General features: G+C 40.7%; 1 protein-coding gene across 4 annotated transcripts in view; it reads left to right on the forward strand.

Annotated features, from left to right (window-relative positions):
- The window catches only part of RACGAP1 (Rac GTPase activating protein 1), a 29182-nt gene that overhangs the window by 6583 nt on the left and 7013 nt on the right, over positions 1 to 15586 (forward strand). For 3 of the 4 annotated variants that reach the window (XM_040488191.1, XM_040488190.1, XM_040488192.1), the window contains 9 exons: positions 764 to 852; positions 7673 to 7875; positions 8888 to 9024; positions 9979 to 10048; positions 11921 to 11974; positions 12649 to 12729; positions 13589 to 13706; positions 14024 to 14154; positions 15072 to 15236. In XM_040488191.1, coding sequence (XP_040344125.1) covers positions 768 to 852; positions 7673 to 7875; positions 8888 to 9024; positions 9979 to 10048; positions 11921 to 11974; positions 12649 to 12729; positions 13589 to 13706; positions 14024 to 14154; positions 15072 to 15236 — 1044 coding nt within the window. In that variant the 5' untranslated portion in view covers positions 764 to 767. The remainder of the gene's footprint in view (positions 1 to 763; positions 853 to 7672; positions 7876 to 8887; positions 9025 to 9978; positions 10049 to 11920; positions 11975 to 12648; positions 12730 to 13588; positions 13707 to 14023; positions 14155 to 15071; positions 15237 to 15586) is intronic. The other variant, XM_040488193.1, reaches the window with a different exon arrangement.

The following is a 15586-nucleotide window of genomic DNA, read 5'->3' on the forward strand; positions in this document are numbered from 1 at the left end:
TATGAAGCCTGAAATTCGCTATACAGAATACAGTAGCAAATGATTTTTTTCCTTTGCCCTTCTAACTGTGAAGGTGGTGTATTGTCTCCTTGATGCCAGAACGTGGTACAACATAATCCTTTGCCTATACTTAGTATAAATTTATTAGACATAGTCCCTGCACACAGTCCAGAGAGCCCTGCATTACAGAAATAATTCTTGTGCTGCTGAGCTGGCGATTTCCTCACTTAATCACTCGTGTGACGTCATCTGTGCCGTTGGTAGGAAATGTGCTGACCATGTCCTGCATTTTAAAAGGCAGTTGCAACAGGGGTACTAGCTAAAAGTGAAATAAAAAATAAACCTTTTAAGTTACGTTGAAGGTCTTCACAGTCCAGAAGGATTAAAGTGGCAAAAGCATTATATTAATCAGTAGACTGAGAGCCACATTTTATAGTTGGTCACCTAGTAATCAACTGACATGCTTGTCCCTAACTGCTTTCCTCAGAGCTCCAGAATGACTGCAGAGTGGGGGGAAAGAAGTGGGCAGGAAGGGAGGTGTTATATTCGGAGGTCTGAAATGCTTTTCTGATTTTCAAATGAGTGTTAAAAACATTCCAGCTTTGTTTTTATAATAAAGATTGTACAAAACACCAATTGTTGGCTTGAGATCCTTATAATGGTAGCTACAAATGGAAGAGTCCAGATGTTAGTCCCTGATGGACTGAATCTTTTGTCTGGGGGAGAAGGCAGGACCCCTAATGTATATTTGATTTCTTGGCAGAAAGATGGATACGACGATGCTGAATTTGCGGAATCTGTTTGAGCAGCTTGTACGCCGGGTGGAGATTCTCAGTGAAGGAAATGAACTCCGTAAGTCATTCTGAGTTGGCCTGTGTGGAGAGGAAAAGCAGATTTCAAATCTGAGTTTTCTGCAAAGCTGAAGTGTGTTCCAGTCTTAAAATTGTTTTTCATTTGGGTTTCCTAAAAAGAAAGTGATGGTCACTTATCCATGGTCAAAGCTTAATGGACACTCATTCTAACCGGTCACTTTTTTCTGATAGTTGTTCTTAAATGTGTTCACGCAGACTTCTTTCATTATCAAGATTCTCTTTCCATTGAATAGTTGGCATTAGTTGCCAATTTCATTTTCATACCAAGAACTGGGCAGAATCTGAAGGTCCAAGGACTTTTTTTTTTTAGTAGTTGTCTTTATTTTTTATCCTGGGCTTTTTTCCCCTGTGTGATGTAAAACATTTTCAATTGAAGAGGAGAAAAATGTCATAATTTCTTTTTGAAGATGGGACTGTTCATTTGCTTTCACCTATTTCATGTATTTGATTCTTAGTAATAAAGGATTGAAATTGGGTAGAGAGCTGGGGAGAAAAAGGAGGTGGTGATAGAATAGTGGGCTGGGAAGTAGATTAGTGAGAAAGGAGGTAGGGCTGACGGCCCTGACTAAAGTGATCTAAGGGAATTATTTTTATCAGCTTTTCTTTGGGTTGCCATCCTCTCCTGTTTGAGATTTTCATTAATACCTAATTTAGTAAGTGTTGCTCTTAAGTCAGCCTCACTGGTATAAAAGTAATGTAAGAACTGCGTCTTCAACTTTTTTTTTTTTTTAATCTTCACAGTGCTTAGTATGGTGTCTTGCTTATGCCATTCAGCATTTTCTTTAATTTGATGTTTTTAATAGCTCTTATCCACTTACAGGCCTTTTAAGACAATATTCTGTTTTCTCTCTCTTAATAGCTGTTCCATAGCTCTATCATCTGATACCAGCTCAGTAACCATGATGGCATACTAATTAGGCTTCTCTTTGAGGTTATATCATCTCAGAAGATGGATTACTTTGGAGTCTAGTGGGGAAGAGTATTGAATAAGAGATCTTCAAATTCAGGCTCATTCAAATATTTAGTGAAAACCTAAAACAGCTTTTAGTACATGTTGAGTTGAGGAAAAGGGATGACTGGCTGAGTGGCTTCATGGACAAAAGTAGGGTTTGAGTGGAACCTTAGATGTAGGGTGAGATCCCAGCAGACAGATGAAAGAGGGCATTTACGTGGAGGCAAGTGGGTGTAGGGTTTGAGGGGAGTTGGAGTAGGGGAATGGGATGATCCCAGTGGAACTTTTGGAAGATTACCCAAGCAGAGGTGGAGGCTGGGAGACCGATGAGGGCACAGTTGCCATAGCTCAGGAAAGAGGCAGGAGAAGCCCTAACTGGAATGGTGTTTGTTTGTTTTTTAAATGTTTATTTATTTTTTGAGAGAGAGAGAGCACGAGTGGGGGAGGAGCAGAGAGAGAGGGAGACACAGAATCAGAAGCAGGCTCCAGGCTCTGAGTGTCAGCACAGAGCCCGACGCAGGGCTCGAACTCACAAACCGTGAGATCATGACCTGAGCCGAAGCTGGACGCTCAACTGACTAAGCCACCCAGTTGCCCCTGGAATGGTGTTTGTGACGTAAAGATGGAAATAAGGGGAAAGGGGTAGAAGAGACTGTGGTAATAAGATCTCTAGGAGGAGGCAGCTGATAGGATGTGGGGGCAGAGGGAGGAATCTGAGGTTTAGAATCTCAATAACTAGTGCTGGCTTTTGTTATTTTTGTGTCTGTTCCTCCATCTGTAAAATAGGAATTCAAATGTCTTTATCTTCTTTGTGGGAGTGCTATGAGCATTTGGGGGATAAAACGAGATACCAGTTGTGAAAATACTTTGGAAGTAATTATGCCAAAAAAAAAAAAAGATATTTATTTTTACAGGTATCTTTGTTTTATAAACACATTTTTATCTTCCCATTGATTACTGTTATAGAATAGAGGTATGTTTTCCTCCCTCTCCAGATCCTTAACTCAGAACGTTGGCTTTTGAGGAAATAGAGTGGTTTCGTGTTTTCTAGACGCTAGAATCTCCTTTCTTTCTTTTTTTTTTTAATGTTTATTTATTTTGAGAGAGGGCACACGCGCATTTGCAAGCAGGGAGAGGGGAGAGAGAGAGTTCCCAGCAGGCTCCGCGCTGTCAGCACAGAGCCCAATACGGAGTCGGATGAAATCAAGAGTTGGATGCTTAACCATCTAAACTACCCATGTTTCCCTTAGAATCTCCTTTCTGCAACCACCTAAGTCTGTCCTCTTCTTTGATCCTAGGAATTCCTCCTATGACTAAGTATCCAGACTCCTTATTCTTGTCTTTCATCATAGTAACTTCATTCTTCTCTCTCCTTTTTGTATAGTTTGTTTTTTTTTTAAAAGCTAAGTCCTAGATTCCTGAAATATCAGAGTGAGGTTAATATTCAAATAAAATGACTTTAATAGCCTAGGTATTTTGTTATCTTTGTTTTCCCTAGTCTACATGATTTTTATTTTTTTCATGAGCTGCCTGAAATTTTTTGAGGTCATTGGTGTGTAAATTAGGAATAAATATAATTAATATTTATCAGGTGCCTGTTGTGTGCTAACACAATGCTGGGTTTGTGCTATGCTATATATTAGGTGATATTACAGTGTGTATGACATGACCTGTCTTCAAGAAGATTATGGTATTTAAGTTTCAGAGACAGGTTTCTTATGAAACAGAAGATAAAACAAGTATTAAAATATATGCTTCTGGGAAGTATAGAAAAAAGTAATGTGGAGCAAACAGATTAGGAAAGGATTCATAGAACAGATGGGACTAGAAGAATGGATACATAAAGAAGAGTGTAGGTAGGGCATTCTGTTTGGAGTACATAGCTTGATCATGAGAGAAGGCAGAAATGAGCATGGGTCTGTTCTGGGAGCAGGGACAAGAAAGAGTAATGTGTAACGGTGGGAGGTAAGTTTGAATAGATGGTGAGGTGGGCTTGGATGCCTGGAGTTTAAATTTGGTCTGGGGTCACCTCCTCGGTGGCTCAGTCAGTTAAGCAGTGGCTCAGTCAGTTAAGCGTTTGACTCTTGAGGTTGAGCCCACATTGGGCTCTGCGCTGACAGTGCGGAGCCTGCTTGTGATTCTCTCTCTCCCTCCCTCTCTCTCTGTCCCCTTCCCTGCTTGCACTCTCTTTCTCTCTCAAAATAAATAAACATTTCACAAATAAATAAATAAATTTGATCTGAGCAGCAATTCTTCATTTATCTGTTCAATGAATAAAGTGCCTACTGTGCACTATAAGGCATTAGAAATAAAAGAGACACAGGGCCCTTGCCCTTAAGAAGCTCAGAGAGTAGGGGGAAAAACAAAGGGAAGAGCCTGTGCAAGGCCCCAGGAGGAGTGAGCTGAGAAAACGAGATCTGTGGGACTGTTTTAATCTATTTGTTAAACTATGAACCAAATTCTGTTTGTGTGTGTGTGTATGTGTGTGTGTTTAATTAATCAAACATTATCCTCAATTTTTTTTTAAGTTTGTTTATTTTGAGAGAGGGGAGCAGAGAGGGAGAGAGAGAGAATCCCAAGCAGGCTCCGCATCACAGGCATGGAGCCCAATGTGGGGCTTGAACTCGTGAGATCATGACCTGAGCCAAAATCAGATGCTTAACCTACTGAGCCACCCAATCACCCCAATCCTCAATTTGTTTTAAGGAATTCTCCTTTCTCTTACCGCATTTCTGATAGATGCATTTCATAGTTTAATATATACATAACTTTTTAGAGGAGCTAATTTGAATTTAATCTTTTGTACATGTAGTTCATGACGGGAGCTAACATTAATTTGCATTGTGATTCACAAACTGACCAAAAAATGCCATTTTTTAAAAATGTTTGTTACTTTTTTAGAGAGTGAGCACGTGTGTGAGCCAGGGAGGGGCAGAGAGAGAGGGCGGACAGGATCCAAGGCAGGCTCTGTGCTGACTACAGAGATCCTGATGCGGTGTTTGAACTCACAAACCTTGAGATCATGGCCTGAGCTATGTCAGACACTTAACCGACTGAGCCATCCAGGCGTCCCCAAAATTCCATGTTTGTTGATCTCCAACATCAAAATTTTTCCTGATCTGTGATGTAAAGTGCCTTTTTTTTTAAAGTTTACTTACTTTTGAGAGAGAGAGAGAGACAGAGTGTGAGCAGGGGAGGGACAGAGAGAGAGGGAGACACAGAATCCGAAGCAGGCTCCAGGCTCTGAGCTGTTAGCACAGAGCCTGATGCAGGGCTCGAACTCACAAACTCTGCGATCTTGACCTGAGCCACAGTTGGATGCTTAACTGACTGAGCTACCCAGGTGCTCCCCCCCTCTTTTTTTTTAATTTTAGAGAGACGGTGTGAGCAGGGGAGAGGGGCAGAGGGAGAGAGAGAGAGAGAGAAAGAGCGAGAATCTTAAATAGGTTCCACACTGAGTGGAGCCTGGTGTAGGGCTCGATCCCACGACCCTGAGCCGAAATCAAGAGTCAGATGCTCACCTGACTGAGCCACCCAGTGGCTCAGTGCCACCCATGTCCCTGACATGCCATTTTGACCCATTCTAGCAAACTTAGTTCATTCATAACAGAATTGTATGTAAGTAGTATCGTAGGTACACAGATGTTCTGATTTTGGTCTAACATAAATCAAGTTGCACTAATGATTTAGTCATTTGTACGATTAATATAGGAAGTCTTCCCTTGAAATGTACTTATACTTTATTTGGTTTGAGTTCCTTTGTCCAATTTGGTTGGACCTATAATATATGCCAATTAACAATGAATAGGGATTAAAACTCAAATTTAACAAGACTTACCAAGGAGGAGTATCCTAAAGAACAAACAAACCAGCACAATTAGGTCCAATGGAAATCTTTCCTCAAAATTGTTTTTCAATTCACTAAATATTTGAGTGTGTGTGCAGCACTGTATTTAGAAATATTTAATTGACCTCAATGTGGAGCTAGAAAGATTTTGGATGTATAGTTGAAAAGTGTGTTTCTTGTTCTTTATTTCTTGATATTGAAGTGCTATTTCATACATCAGAAAAGTACACAAATCGTAAAGTGTACCACTTGATGAATTGCCAGAGTGAATGTGGCTAAGAACGAGCTCTTTAAAAAAGTTTTGTGAGTCTACATTGTTGAAATAAATATGCAAAAGGAAATATTGTTTGTTTTCTTTTTCTTTTTATTTTTTTAATGTTCATTTTTGTGAGAGAGAGCACAAGCAGGGGAGGGGCAGAGAGGGAGACAGGATCTGAAGCGGGGGATGCTCCAAGCTGATAGTAGGGAGCCCGATGTGGGGCTCCAACCCACAAACCGTGAGATTATGACCCAGGCTGAAGTAAGATGCTCAATTGACTCAGCCACCCAGGTGCCCCTTCTTTTATTATTTTTTTAAATGTTTATTTATTTTGAGAGAGAGAGGGAGAGTGTACAGAGCCCAACGTGAAGCTCAATCTCACAGGACCATGAGATCATGACCGGAGCTGAAATTAAGAGTTGGATGCTTAACTGATGGAGCCACCTAGGTGCCCCTCTTTTTCTTTAAATTCAGGAGGAAAAAACATAGTAATGTGTTCTAAACTGTTAACAAAACCAGCATACCATTTAAAGCTATATGTAGATCCATATTTGTGTGTGTGTGTATCTTTGATATTTGCATTGTCTAAGATAACTAGGTCATAATACCCTGTTCTGCTAAAACCTGTTGTTATAAACTGAAGTGTCCTTATGTGTAAGACTTGCTTTTTCTAGATTGAATTGGCATCCTAGTTTGTAGGTATGAAATTTAGTCAAATTATTAAAACTGCTTTAAAAGGGCACTATATTCATGTTTCTGTGCTCTTAGGTTAAATTCAAATAGGAAAAGTGCCCTTACTACCCAAGAATCTGCTAGCTTTGTGTGCCTGTGGCCTAGTTTCGACTGTAAACTGGGTTAGTTTGACCAGCAGCAGATGTACACCTTGGGAACTTCCTCCATGACTGTGGTGGGGAGTGATGCCTAGAGATAGATTGAAGGTAACTGGAAAATAGGAAGGCAGTGTTGAATAGTCTTTGCCAAATAGCAGGTGGCAAGTGTGAATGCACCAGGGTTATCCTGCTTTGAGGCACTGCCTTGGAAGTGATGCTCTCTGCAGACATTTGAGGAGAGTCCACATTCTGCCATCAGTGACTCACCCTAAGTTACTATGATCTGTTCTTACTGTGTCTTTCCCACATAAATGTTTGCATACCCTTCAGGGCAGTGTTAAACAGCACAAGCAAATTGGCTCTTTACTTTCAAATCAATATTTGTATAATTATATAGTTGAATGGAATTGCAGGCCCAGACATCTATAATATTAATCTACATCTACCGGAGCATATTACAGCAGTTATATTTGAATTTGCTATTTAACGTCTCTCTGGCGCAACAATGCGTGACTCTAAAGGAGGCTGTTTTTGTTTTATAGCTGTAACTGTCCTGGTGTGTGACAGCCGCCCCAAAGGTATCCCCCTTTGATTGCCTTCTGTTCAGGAGCATTCAGTGTTGGTATTACATCTGGAGCCAGGTGACTAATGATTTCCTTATTCCATAGCAGATGCCACTGGCTAAGCCAAAGTAAGTAGCCTATCGAAACAGGAATTGCTTTCCACAAAGCTGACATGTCGGGTGGTGAACATATATCCAGACCTGCTCCTGGTTATTTTCAGGTAGATTTGCCCAGAGTCTAGCTGATCCCTTAGTTAAAAATTTGGAGGAAAACTAACTAGAGGACTCATTCGTTAGAGCATTGTACCCTGTTTGGTGCTTGAATGACTGAAGTTTCCCCCTTTCCTTAGAATTCATCCAGTTGGCAAAAGACTTTGAAGATTTCCGTAAAAAGTGGCAGAGAACAGACCATGAGCTGGGGAAGTACAAGGATCTTTTGATGAAAGCAGAGACTGAGCGTAGTGCGCTGGATGTTAAGCTGAAGCACGCACGCAATCAGGTGGATGTCGAGATCAAACGGAGACAGCGAGCTGAGGCTGACTGTGAGAAGCTGGTGTGTATTGTTCTCTACGCCAGAACCCAGAACCGTGCGGTGGGGGGAGGGGGCAGCGTCATCTGGTAATGTTTCCACCCGCCGGTTACACTCCCTTTCTTCCACATTATAGAACTAAAAGCAACCTGTCCAATGACAACTTGGCCTTGATGGGAGCTGAAATTGCAGTGTAGGAAATCCTGTTCTTCATAGGTTGAAATTGAAATTTTTTTTCTCTTTTACACTTGAAACTCTGACTTAATACATTTCAAATGAGAATTTAGAGAAAACTAGGGAATTCCTAGTATGCTTGATCTGTCACAAGATGTTGGCTCTCTCTTCTGCTACCCAGAATGTCCTCATCCTTTTGTCGGTAGCTGGTACTTTGTTATTGATACAGGCAAGACAACTCTTAGGTTTTTCCTTCATTACCGCTCTGATTCAGGGTCAGGGGCTGGGCATGTTCAGCCAGTTGAGCAATGTGACTAACAGGGAACACTATCATTTTGATGTACCAGGGTGGGTCATGATACAAAGGAAAGCCTTTACGAGGAGGCACTAATCCATCTTGGTACAGTGTTAAATGCCTCAGTAAGCTCAAATTGACTGGTTCCAATGCGTCACAGCTTTGTATCCATTTTAATGCATTTTGTTCCACTGTTTAGAAAGGTGGGTGGCTGCTTTGATCCATAAAAGAGGCCAATAATTGTCCTGATAAAATGACACTAAATTTGCTATGTGAAATCTATTTTAGGACTCTCATTTTGCAATACTGTCTTGGATTAGCAGGTTGACCCAAAAGTCTAGTAGCAGAAACCCCACTATTCTATATGGAGTTCATTTTACCAGTCAGAAATCAGAAGCACAATCTGGGCTTGATGTGAATTAATATGCTATTGGTGTAGCAGACTTCCTGGAGGCTCATTTGCATAATGCTGTATTTTAATGTCTTCTGGTCTGTCTGTCCCATAAATTTGAGGTGAAGCTTTCTCCCCTGGTTAGCTAGGATGTTCTACTCTGCTTTGGTCTGCAGGAAAGACAGATTCAGCTGATTCGAGAGATGCTCATGTGTGACACATCTGGCAGCATTCAACTAAGTGAGGAGCAAAAATCAGCTCTGGCTTTTCTCAACAGGGGCCAACCATCCAGCGGCAATGCTGGGAACAAAAGGTGGGGAAACTGCATCTGTTGTTATCTGATCACAAGCAATGCAGCTGTCAGAAGTTCTTGTTATCTGAACTCTTAAATATACAGCTTCTGGAATGTGTGCTGAATAAAGCAGAAAAAGACTTTGGAGGAAGGGTGGGTGGGAAATAAAGGCACAAGGGCCTCCCTATTTCTTTTATCTTGTTTTGTTTTTGATCTTTCCTTAGGATGTGGTTTCACCCTGGGTAAAATTTTGATGTTGGTGCTAAATTGCACATCAATAACTAATCCTACTCATTGCTAAGAAACCTAAAGGTGAAAGTGGCAGTTCAGCAACACTTTCAGTGTTTACTCTCCAGAGATCTCTTGTAGCTCTTCGGGTTTAGAAGGCCTTCTGTGAGACAAGACCAGACCATAATTTTGGTTCCACTGCATCACTATTTAAATAGTCTCAACCAGGCTTTGAATTTAACACCCCCAATACAATACGTAGGGAAAGGTCAGCACTCTTAAAGCTATTTATTTTGTTGCTTGGTTGTTTTATGGGGAATCTTTATAACTGAGAAGATATATGGGCTTAATTTCTTCAAAAGCTAATGCTGGGTAATACTCTTTCTTGTAGAAAGCAACCACAACTAGGATCAGGTTAAACTTCATTCTTCTGCCTGTGAATTTTTCAGTAGCCTATTCCGCAGGGAGTAGCACCCATGCTCCCCAACTGTAACTTTCAACTGCTGCTGTGAAGTCTTTGCTGAAAAAGCAGCCTGCTGCGTGTGTACTCATGCACGTGCAGCTGCGCTCTCCCACGGAAACCATAGCAAGCAACCACCACAACTAGGCTTTGAGCTTGTAGTTGTCTCCATAGGAAAGTACTGCTGTGAAATTGCTGGTGTTACATGACCACTGTGACTCGTTCTGGGTGTTCATGGATTTTGTATTCACAGTCTTCTCTAATACTGTATTGTTTGCCTCATCTAGATTGTCAACTATTGACGAATCTGGTTCCATTTTATCAGATATCAGCTTTGACAAGACTGATGAATCGCTGGTAATGAACATTTGATCTCTGAGAATTGTCTTTTTTTTTTCAACCCCTGCTCCCTTAGGAATATCTCCTGTCCTCTGAAGTTCCTTTATTACTGTTTTAATAGTTGATGTGTTATAGATACTGAGCTAGCGTTTTAAGATAAAAGTCTACACGAGCTGTAAGAGACTGGCTTATACATTTAGTTTCTGGAAGCGAGAATATAGAATTCAGGGTTTGGCATGAGGTTAAATTTCTTTAGCGGATCTGTGAACTACTTGTACTAATTGACTATATCTTGGCTTATTAAAAAGCCCCAGCTTGCAATAAAAAAAAAAAAAAAAGTTACCCAGACTCTACCCAGTCAGGGTTTATTTTCTGCTCTTGGAAATAATAGACTTGTGCCTTATTTCAGAATTAGTTTGATTCTTGAGGAAAACTAACTTCACAATTAGAAAGAAACCAATGCTCTGGAACTTTTGCCAGAAGACTGACAGAGTTTCCAGACACTCTATAATGCTTTGCTCAACAATGGTTAATGTATCTAAACTCTTTGTTACCTTGCTTTTGTGGGGCAGCACCTTTTTCTTAACGTAAGGTGGTGTTTCTGCATAAAAGGTCATCTCCTGAGATTTCAGTCTTTGTTTGATGTTCAGAAGCTGGTGGTTTATTGGTTTGTGTATCTTTCCTGTTTTGCTGGCTGAAAGCTAGCAAATCAATAAATCAGGAGGTTATCCGTGGTTGGTTTTCTGATAGTGAAATAAGTGACAGCTACTTGTTACGTGGGCTAGGAGCGTTGTGTCCCAAATCAGTGTTTGAGGAAATCATTGCCATTTTATAGATATAAGTACTAATACTAAGTACCCCTTTTTGAAATAAGGAATGATATGAATAGGTCTGGAATATATAATAAAACTAGAATGGGGTGCCTGGGTGGCTCAGTTGGTTAAGTGTCCAACTTTTAGTTTCAGCTCAGGTCATGCATGATCTTATGGTTCCTTGAGTTCGAGCCCCACATCAGGCTCCGCACTGGCGGTGTGGGCCTACTTTTGATTGTCTCTCTCCCTCTCTCTGGCTCTTTCTTTCTCGCAAAATAAATAAGTAAAAACTTAAAAAAAAAAAGTAGAACATATTCATAGCTGATTTTGGAGCTAGACCTATTTATGGTATATCTGTTGTAACTGAAACTGAATCAAGCCATGAGTAGCTAAATTACTTGACTGTGAATTGGAGAGATTAAATTTATTTAGCTAAGCTACTATTTGCTATGTACTACTGTTTCTGGGGTTTGTGTTTTCAGGGATTATGAGGAGTAAGGAAGTTACAGGTAGCTACTAAAACTGAATGTAAATGGTTAAAATAAGTGAAGTGAAACTAGACTGCAGTAAAAAATAATTCTTTAGTGGTGAATGTGTTTGTTGGGGCCCAAGGAAGAGGGATGTTTGAGAAACAAAACCTAAACTGGAACTAAAGTGGGTATATATTGTGCAGAACATCTGATTAAGTAATAATAATCCCTTAAGAGCAAGAATCACATACAACACGATCAGTATAGCGCCTAAGATTCTGTAAGTTCTAAAACTAATTACAAAAATAATCATAAATAAAGGACCAGGCACTGGAGATAATCACGACAGAAGTTGATTCTTTAACCTTTTCTGCCTCTGAGGTATTGATTCCTGATTCTATTATAATAGCTTCAATTTTGGAAAGAAAGCATGTTAACATACTATCGCTCTGTAGCTACACTTGAGACCCTCCCTTTCCCCTCTCCTCAAATTGTAAGTTAGGTAGCCTGAGTCAGAAAGCCTTTAAAGTTCTCTGTAAGTTTATTTGCACAGGGTTTAGGGGAGGCCTAACCACAGGAAAGAATTAATACACTGTAATTGTCAACAGGATTGGGATTCTTCTTTGGTAAAGACTTTCAAACTGAAGAAGAGAGAAAAGAGGGTAGGTATGGTTTTGTTTAATTTTTGTTGCCGTTTTTACAAAATAGCAATAAAAGATTTTCTCTAGAATTTTTGCCTAGATACAGCATTCCTGACCTGTTGCTCTAGTCATTGTTAAACACTGACTACAAAATGAATTTATGCTGGGGGGCAGCATTGATGTTCCTTAAGGTGGGAACTCAGGACAGAATCTTGTCCTATTTCACTGTTCTGGCTGCTTCAGTTCATTCATGGGGTGGAAAAGGATATACTTAAGTTTGTTTTGAGTTGTCATATGTATTTTTACGCAGTACTTTTGTACTCTAATAAAATTTTCAGATGAAATGTGTGTATAATGGGATATGCGGAGATCTGTCTGTGTGCAGTTGTTCAGGGTACTTCATATGTTTCCAGAGTCTTCATGTACTTAGATAGGATTACAGCTGTACTCTTTCTGGTGCTGTCATCTAGATTTTTCCAAAGCTTGCTTGTTTCTTCTAGGGCACTGAGGGCACTTTTGTATTGGTACAATGTAAGCTTTAAGAAATGGAAATAGAATGGGAGAGAGCACATTGTCATTTACCATAGCCCTGGTAGCTAGGACTTGCACCAGGTTGTCTAATGGAATAATTTTGTCTTCTGTGCTTCAGATCTTCTATTTGGCACTGAACTTATTGGTCTTTGTTTCCTTTCTAGCGTTCTAGTAGCCGACAATTCATTGATGGTCCCCCTGGACCTGTAAAGAAGACTCGTTCCATTGGCTCCACAGTAGACCAGGTAAGAAGATTCAGGCCAAGAGAATTGTGGTTGTGAACACATCAGAGATTAGTGGCCCCAAGCATTAAAAATCCTGAGTCAACATTGCAGTGTTATTTTGAGAGAGAGATTTGGTGAGTTTTTCAATGTAATAGGATCCCTCATCATCCTTATGAATGGAATTACTCTGAATAAACAACTCTCAGCTTTATATTTGATTCTTCATTGCTTGTATGTGTGCCTCTGTGACACACACATATATATATTTTCAGGTTTTTTTTACTTTTGAGAGAGAAAGAGACAGAGCATGAGCGGGGAAGAGGCAGAGAGAGGAGACCCAGAATCCAAGCAGCAGGCTCCAGGCTCTGAGCTGTCAGTACAGAGCCCGACGCGTGGCTCAAACCCCACGAACCGTGAGATCATGACCTGAGCCAAAGTCGGAGCCTCAACCAACTGAGCTACCCAGGCGCCCCTGTATATATTTTTTTCAATATTCTTTTTATTTGTGTATTTAGTTTTTAGTTTTTGAGAGAGCGAGTGTGTGTGTGTGAGCAGGAGAGGCACAGAGGGAGAGAGAATTTTAAGTCGGCTCCAGCCCAGCACAGAGCCCGAGGGGGAGCTCCATCTCACAACCATGAGATCATGACCTGAACCGAAATCAAGAGTCGGGCACTTAACTGATGAAGCCACCCAGGTGTCCCTGTTTTTTTGTTCTGAAGTATGAGGTTTCAACTTCAGAGTGTTTTGAGCTGGGTCCTTAAGTCCTGACCAAGATTCAGGAACTTTTCAACCACTCCAAAACACCCTATGGAGGGGTGTTTAGCGGAGGGGAAATTAGATTTACATGTTTATTCTTCGCTCATTTCTGTTTTTGTTTCAGGGGAATGAATCCATAGTTGCAAAAACTACAGTGACTGTTCCCAATGACGGCGGGCCCATTGAAGCTGTGTCTACAATTGAGACTGTGCCATATTGGACGAGAAGCCGAAGGAAAACAGGTCCACTGGGTTTTTTGTTAAATTGCCTGTGTAAAGCAACTGGTAAAATTTGGGGAGACTTGGTTTTTTAGAATCCTTCCTTCGTTTCTTGCACGTTTCTGCACAGTATCATACTCTGCCTTTGGGTTGCTAGCCTGGCCTAGGCCACTTGTGTATAACTTGTTATTCTCGAACTGATTTTTCTGCATAGCTGTTGTAGTCACTTCTGATTATGGTTACAAATTACTGGTTGTCTACCAGTTATTTTAGAATCAGGGTTAAAATTCGTAAGGGACAAAATATTAAGACACAAAGGCTTAAAGTTGGTTGTTTCCTAGGTACCTTACAACCTTGGAACAGCGACTCTACCTTGAGCAGCAGGCAGCTGGAGCCAAGAACGGAGACAGACAGTTCCGGCACTCCACAGAATAATGGAGGGATGCGCCTGCATGACTTTGTCTCTAAGACGGTAGATCCGTGATTCTCCTTCTTTTGGGCACACTTAAGTTTTTTTCTCTTTTAATGTTTGTTTATTTATCTTTTTAATGGAAAATTTTAATTTAGTTTTTGGGTTTTTTTCGAAAGAGAGGGAGCATGAGAGCATGCGTGAGTGGGGGTGGGGGCAGAGAGAGAGGGGGACAGAGTTTCCAAAGCGGGCTCTGCACTGAGCAGAGAGCCCGATGTGGGGCTCAAACTTACAATTCATGAGATCACGACCTGAGCTGAAGTTGGATGCTTAACTGAGCCACCCAGGCACCTTAGGGCACACTTAGTTTTTTGATTGTGAAATTAATATATACCAGGAGCAGATTTAAATAACTTAGTGTTAGAAAGTTAAATGTCACATCTCCTTCTTTCGTTTCCACTTATCAGGGCTAACTGCTGGTTACAGAAGGTGTGTATCTTTCCATTCTGTGAGTAATGTTAAATTAAAACAAAGCCAATTTTTCAGAAACAATTGTTTCTGCTTTTCGGTGATACATATTTACATTGTATTCTTAAAAATAGCATGTATTACATTTGTCCCATTGGATTTCCTCATAAAAACCCCAGCAAACTGACTGAGGCTCAGAAGAATCAATTGCGTTGTTGAGCCACAGGACAGTAAGTGGCAGAGTTAACACGGAGGTTCTGTGACTCCTTGTCAGCAGATTCTTTCCACTACTCTACACTGCCCACTTCCAGGTGGATGACCTTATGCAAATTACACAGGCTGTTTTTGCTTCTATTCCCTTATCTTAAAACAAAGAAAACAAAACCTATATTGTAGGATTATTGCGAGAATTACACAAATAAGTGTAAAGGAATTAAGAGGTTGTTGGTTGTTGATGATGATAATTTTCTAATTCAGACCGTTCTGTTCTTTCTGCCCTCTTTTGTTCTCAGGTTATTAAACCTGAATCTTGTGTTCCATGTGGAAAGCGGATAAAGTTTGGCAAGCTGTCTCTGAAGTGTCGAGATTGTCGTGTGGTCTCTCATCCAGAATGTCGGGACCGCTGTCCCCTTCCCTGCATTCCTACCCTGATAGGAACACCTGTCAAGATTGGAGAGGTATGACCACATGTATGACAGCTGTGGGAGCTGTCCTTGTGTTATGGCTTCTTTAGCTTTTCCAAAGCTTACTGTCCGTTTTTATCCTAAAATAAGTGATACGAAGCATATTTTTTTCCATGAATGTTGAAGAGAAATTATAAAATGTTAATTTGCAGGAGAGTCCTGCTTGGGTTTGTCTATTTAGTAACTTTTCTACACCAAACTCCTCTTCCCTTCCCTTCTCTCCCTCCCTCCCTCTCTCCCACCCTGTCCCCTCTTCCCTACTCATACTCTTTCCTTTCCTTTCCTTCCCTTCCCTCCTTTCCTTCCTTATTCCTTTCCCTTCTTTCCTTTCCTCTCCTCTTCTC

The sequence above is a fragment of the Herpailurus yagouaroundi genome, unplaced genomic scaffold (genome assembly GCF_014898765.1).
Source record: "Herpailurus yagouaroundi ecotype Mexico unplaced genomic scaffold, PumYag 166, whole genome shotgun sequence".
NCBI lineage: Eukaryota > Metazoa > Chordata > Mammalia > Carnivora > Felidae > Herpailurus > Herpailurus yagouaroundi.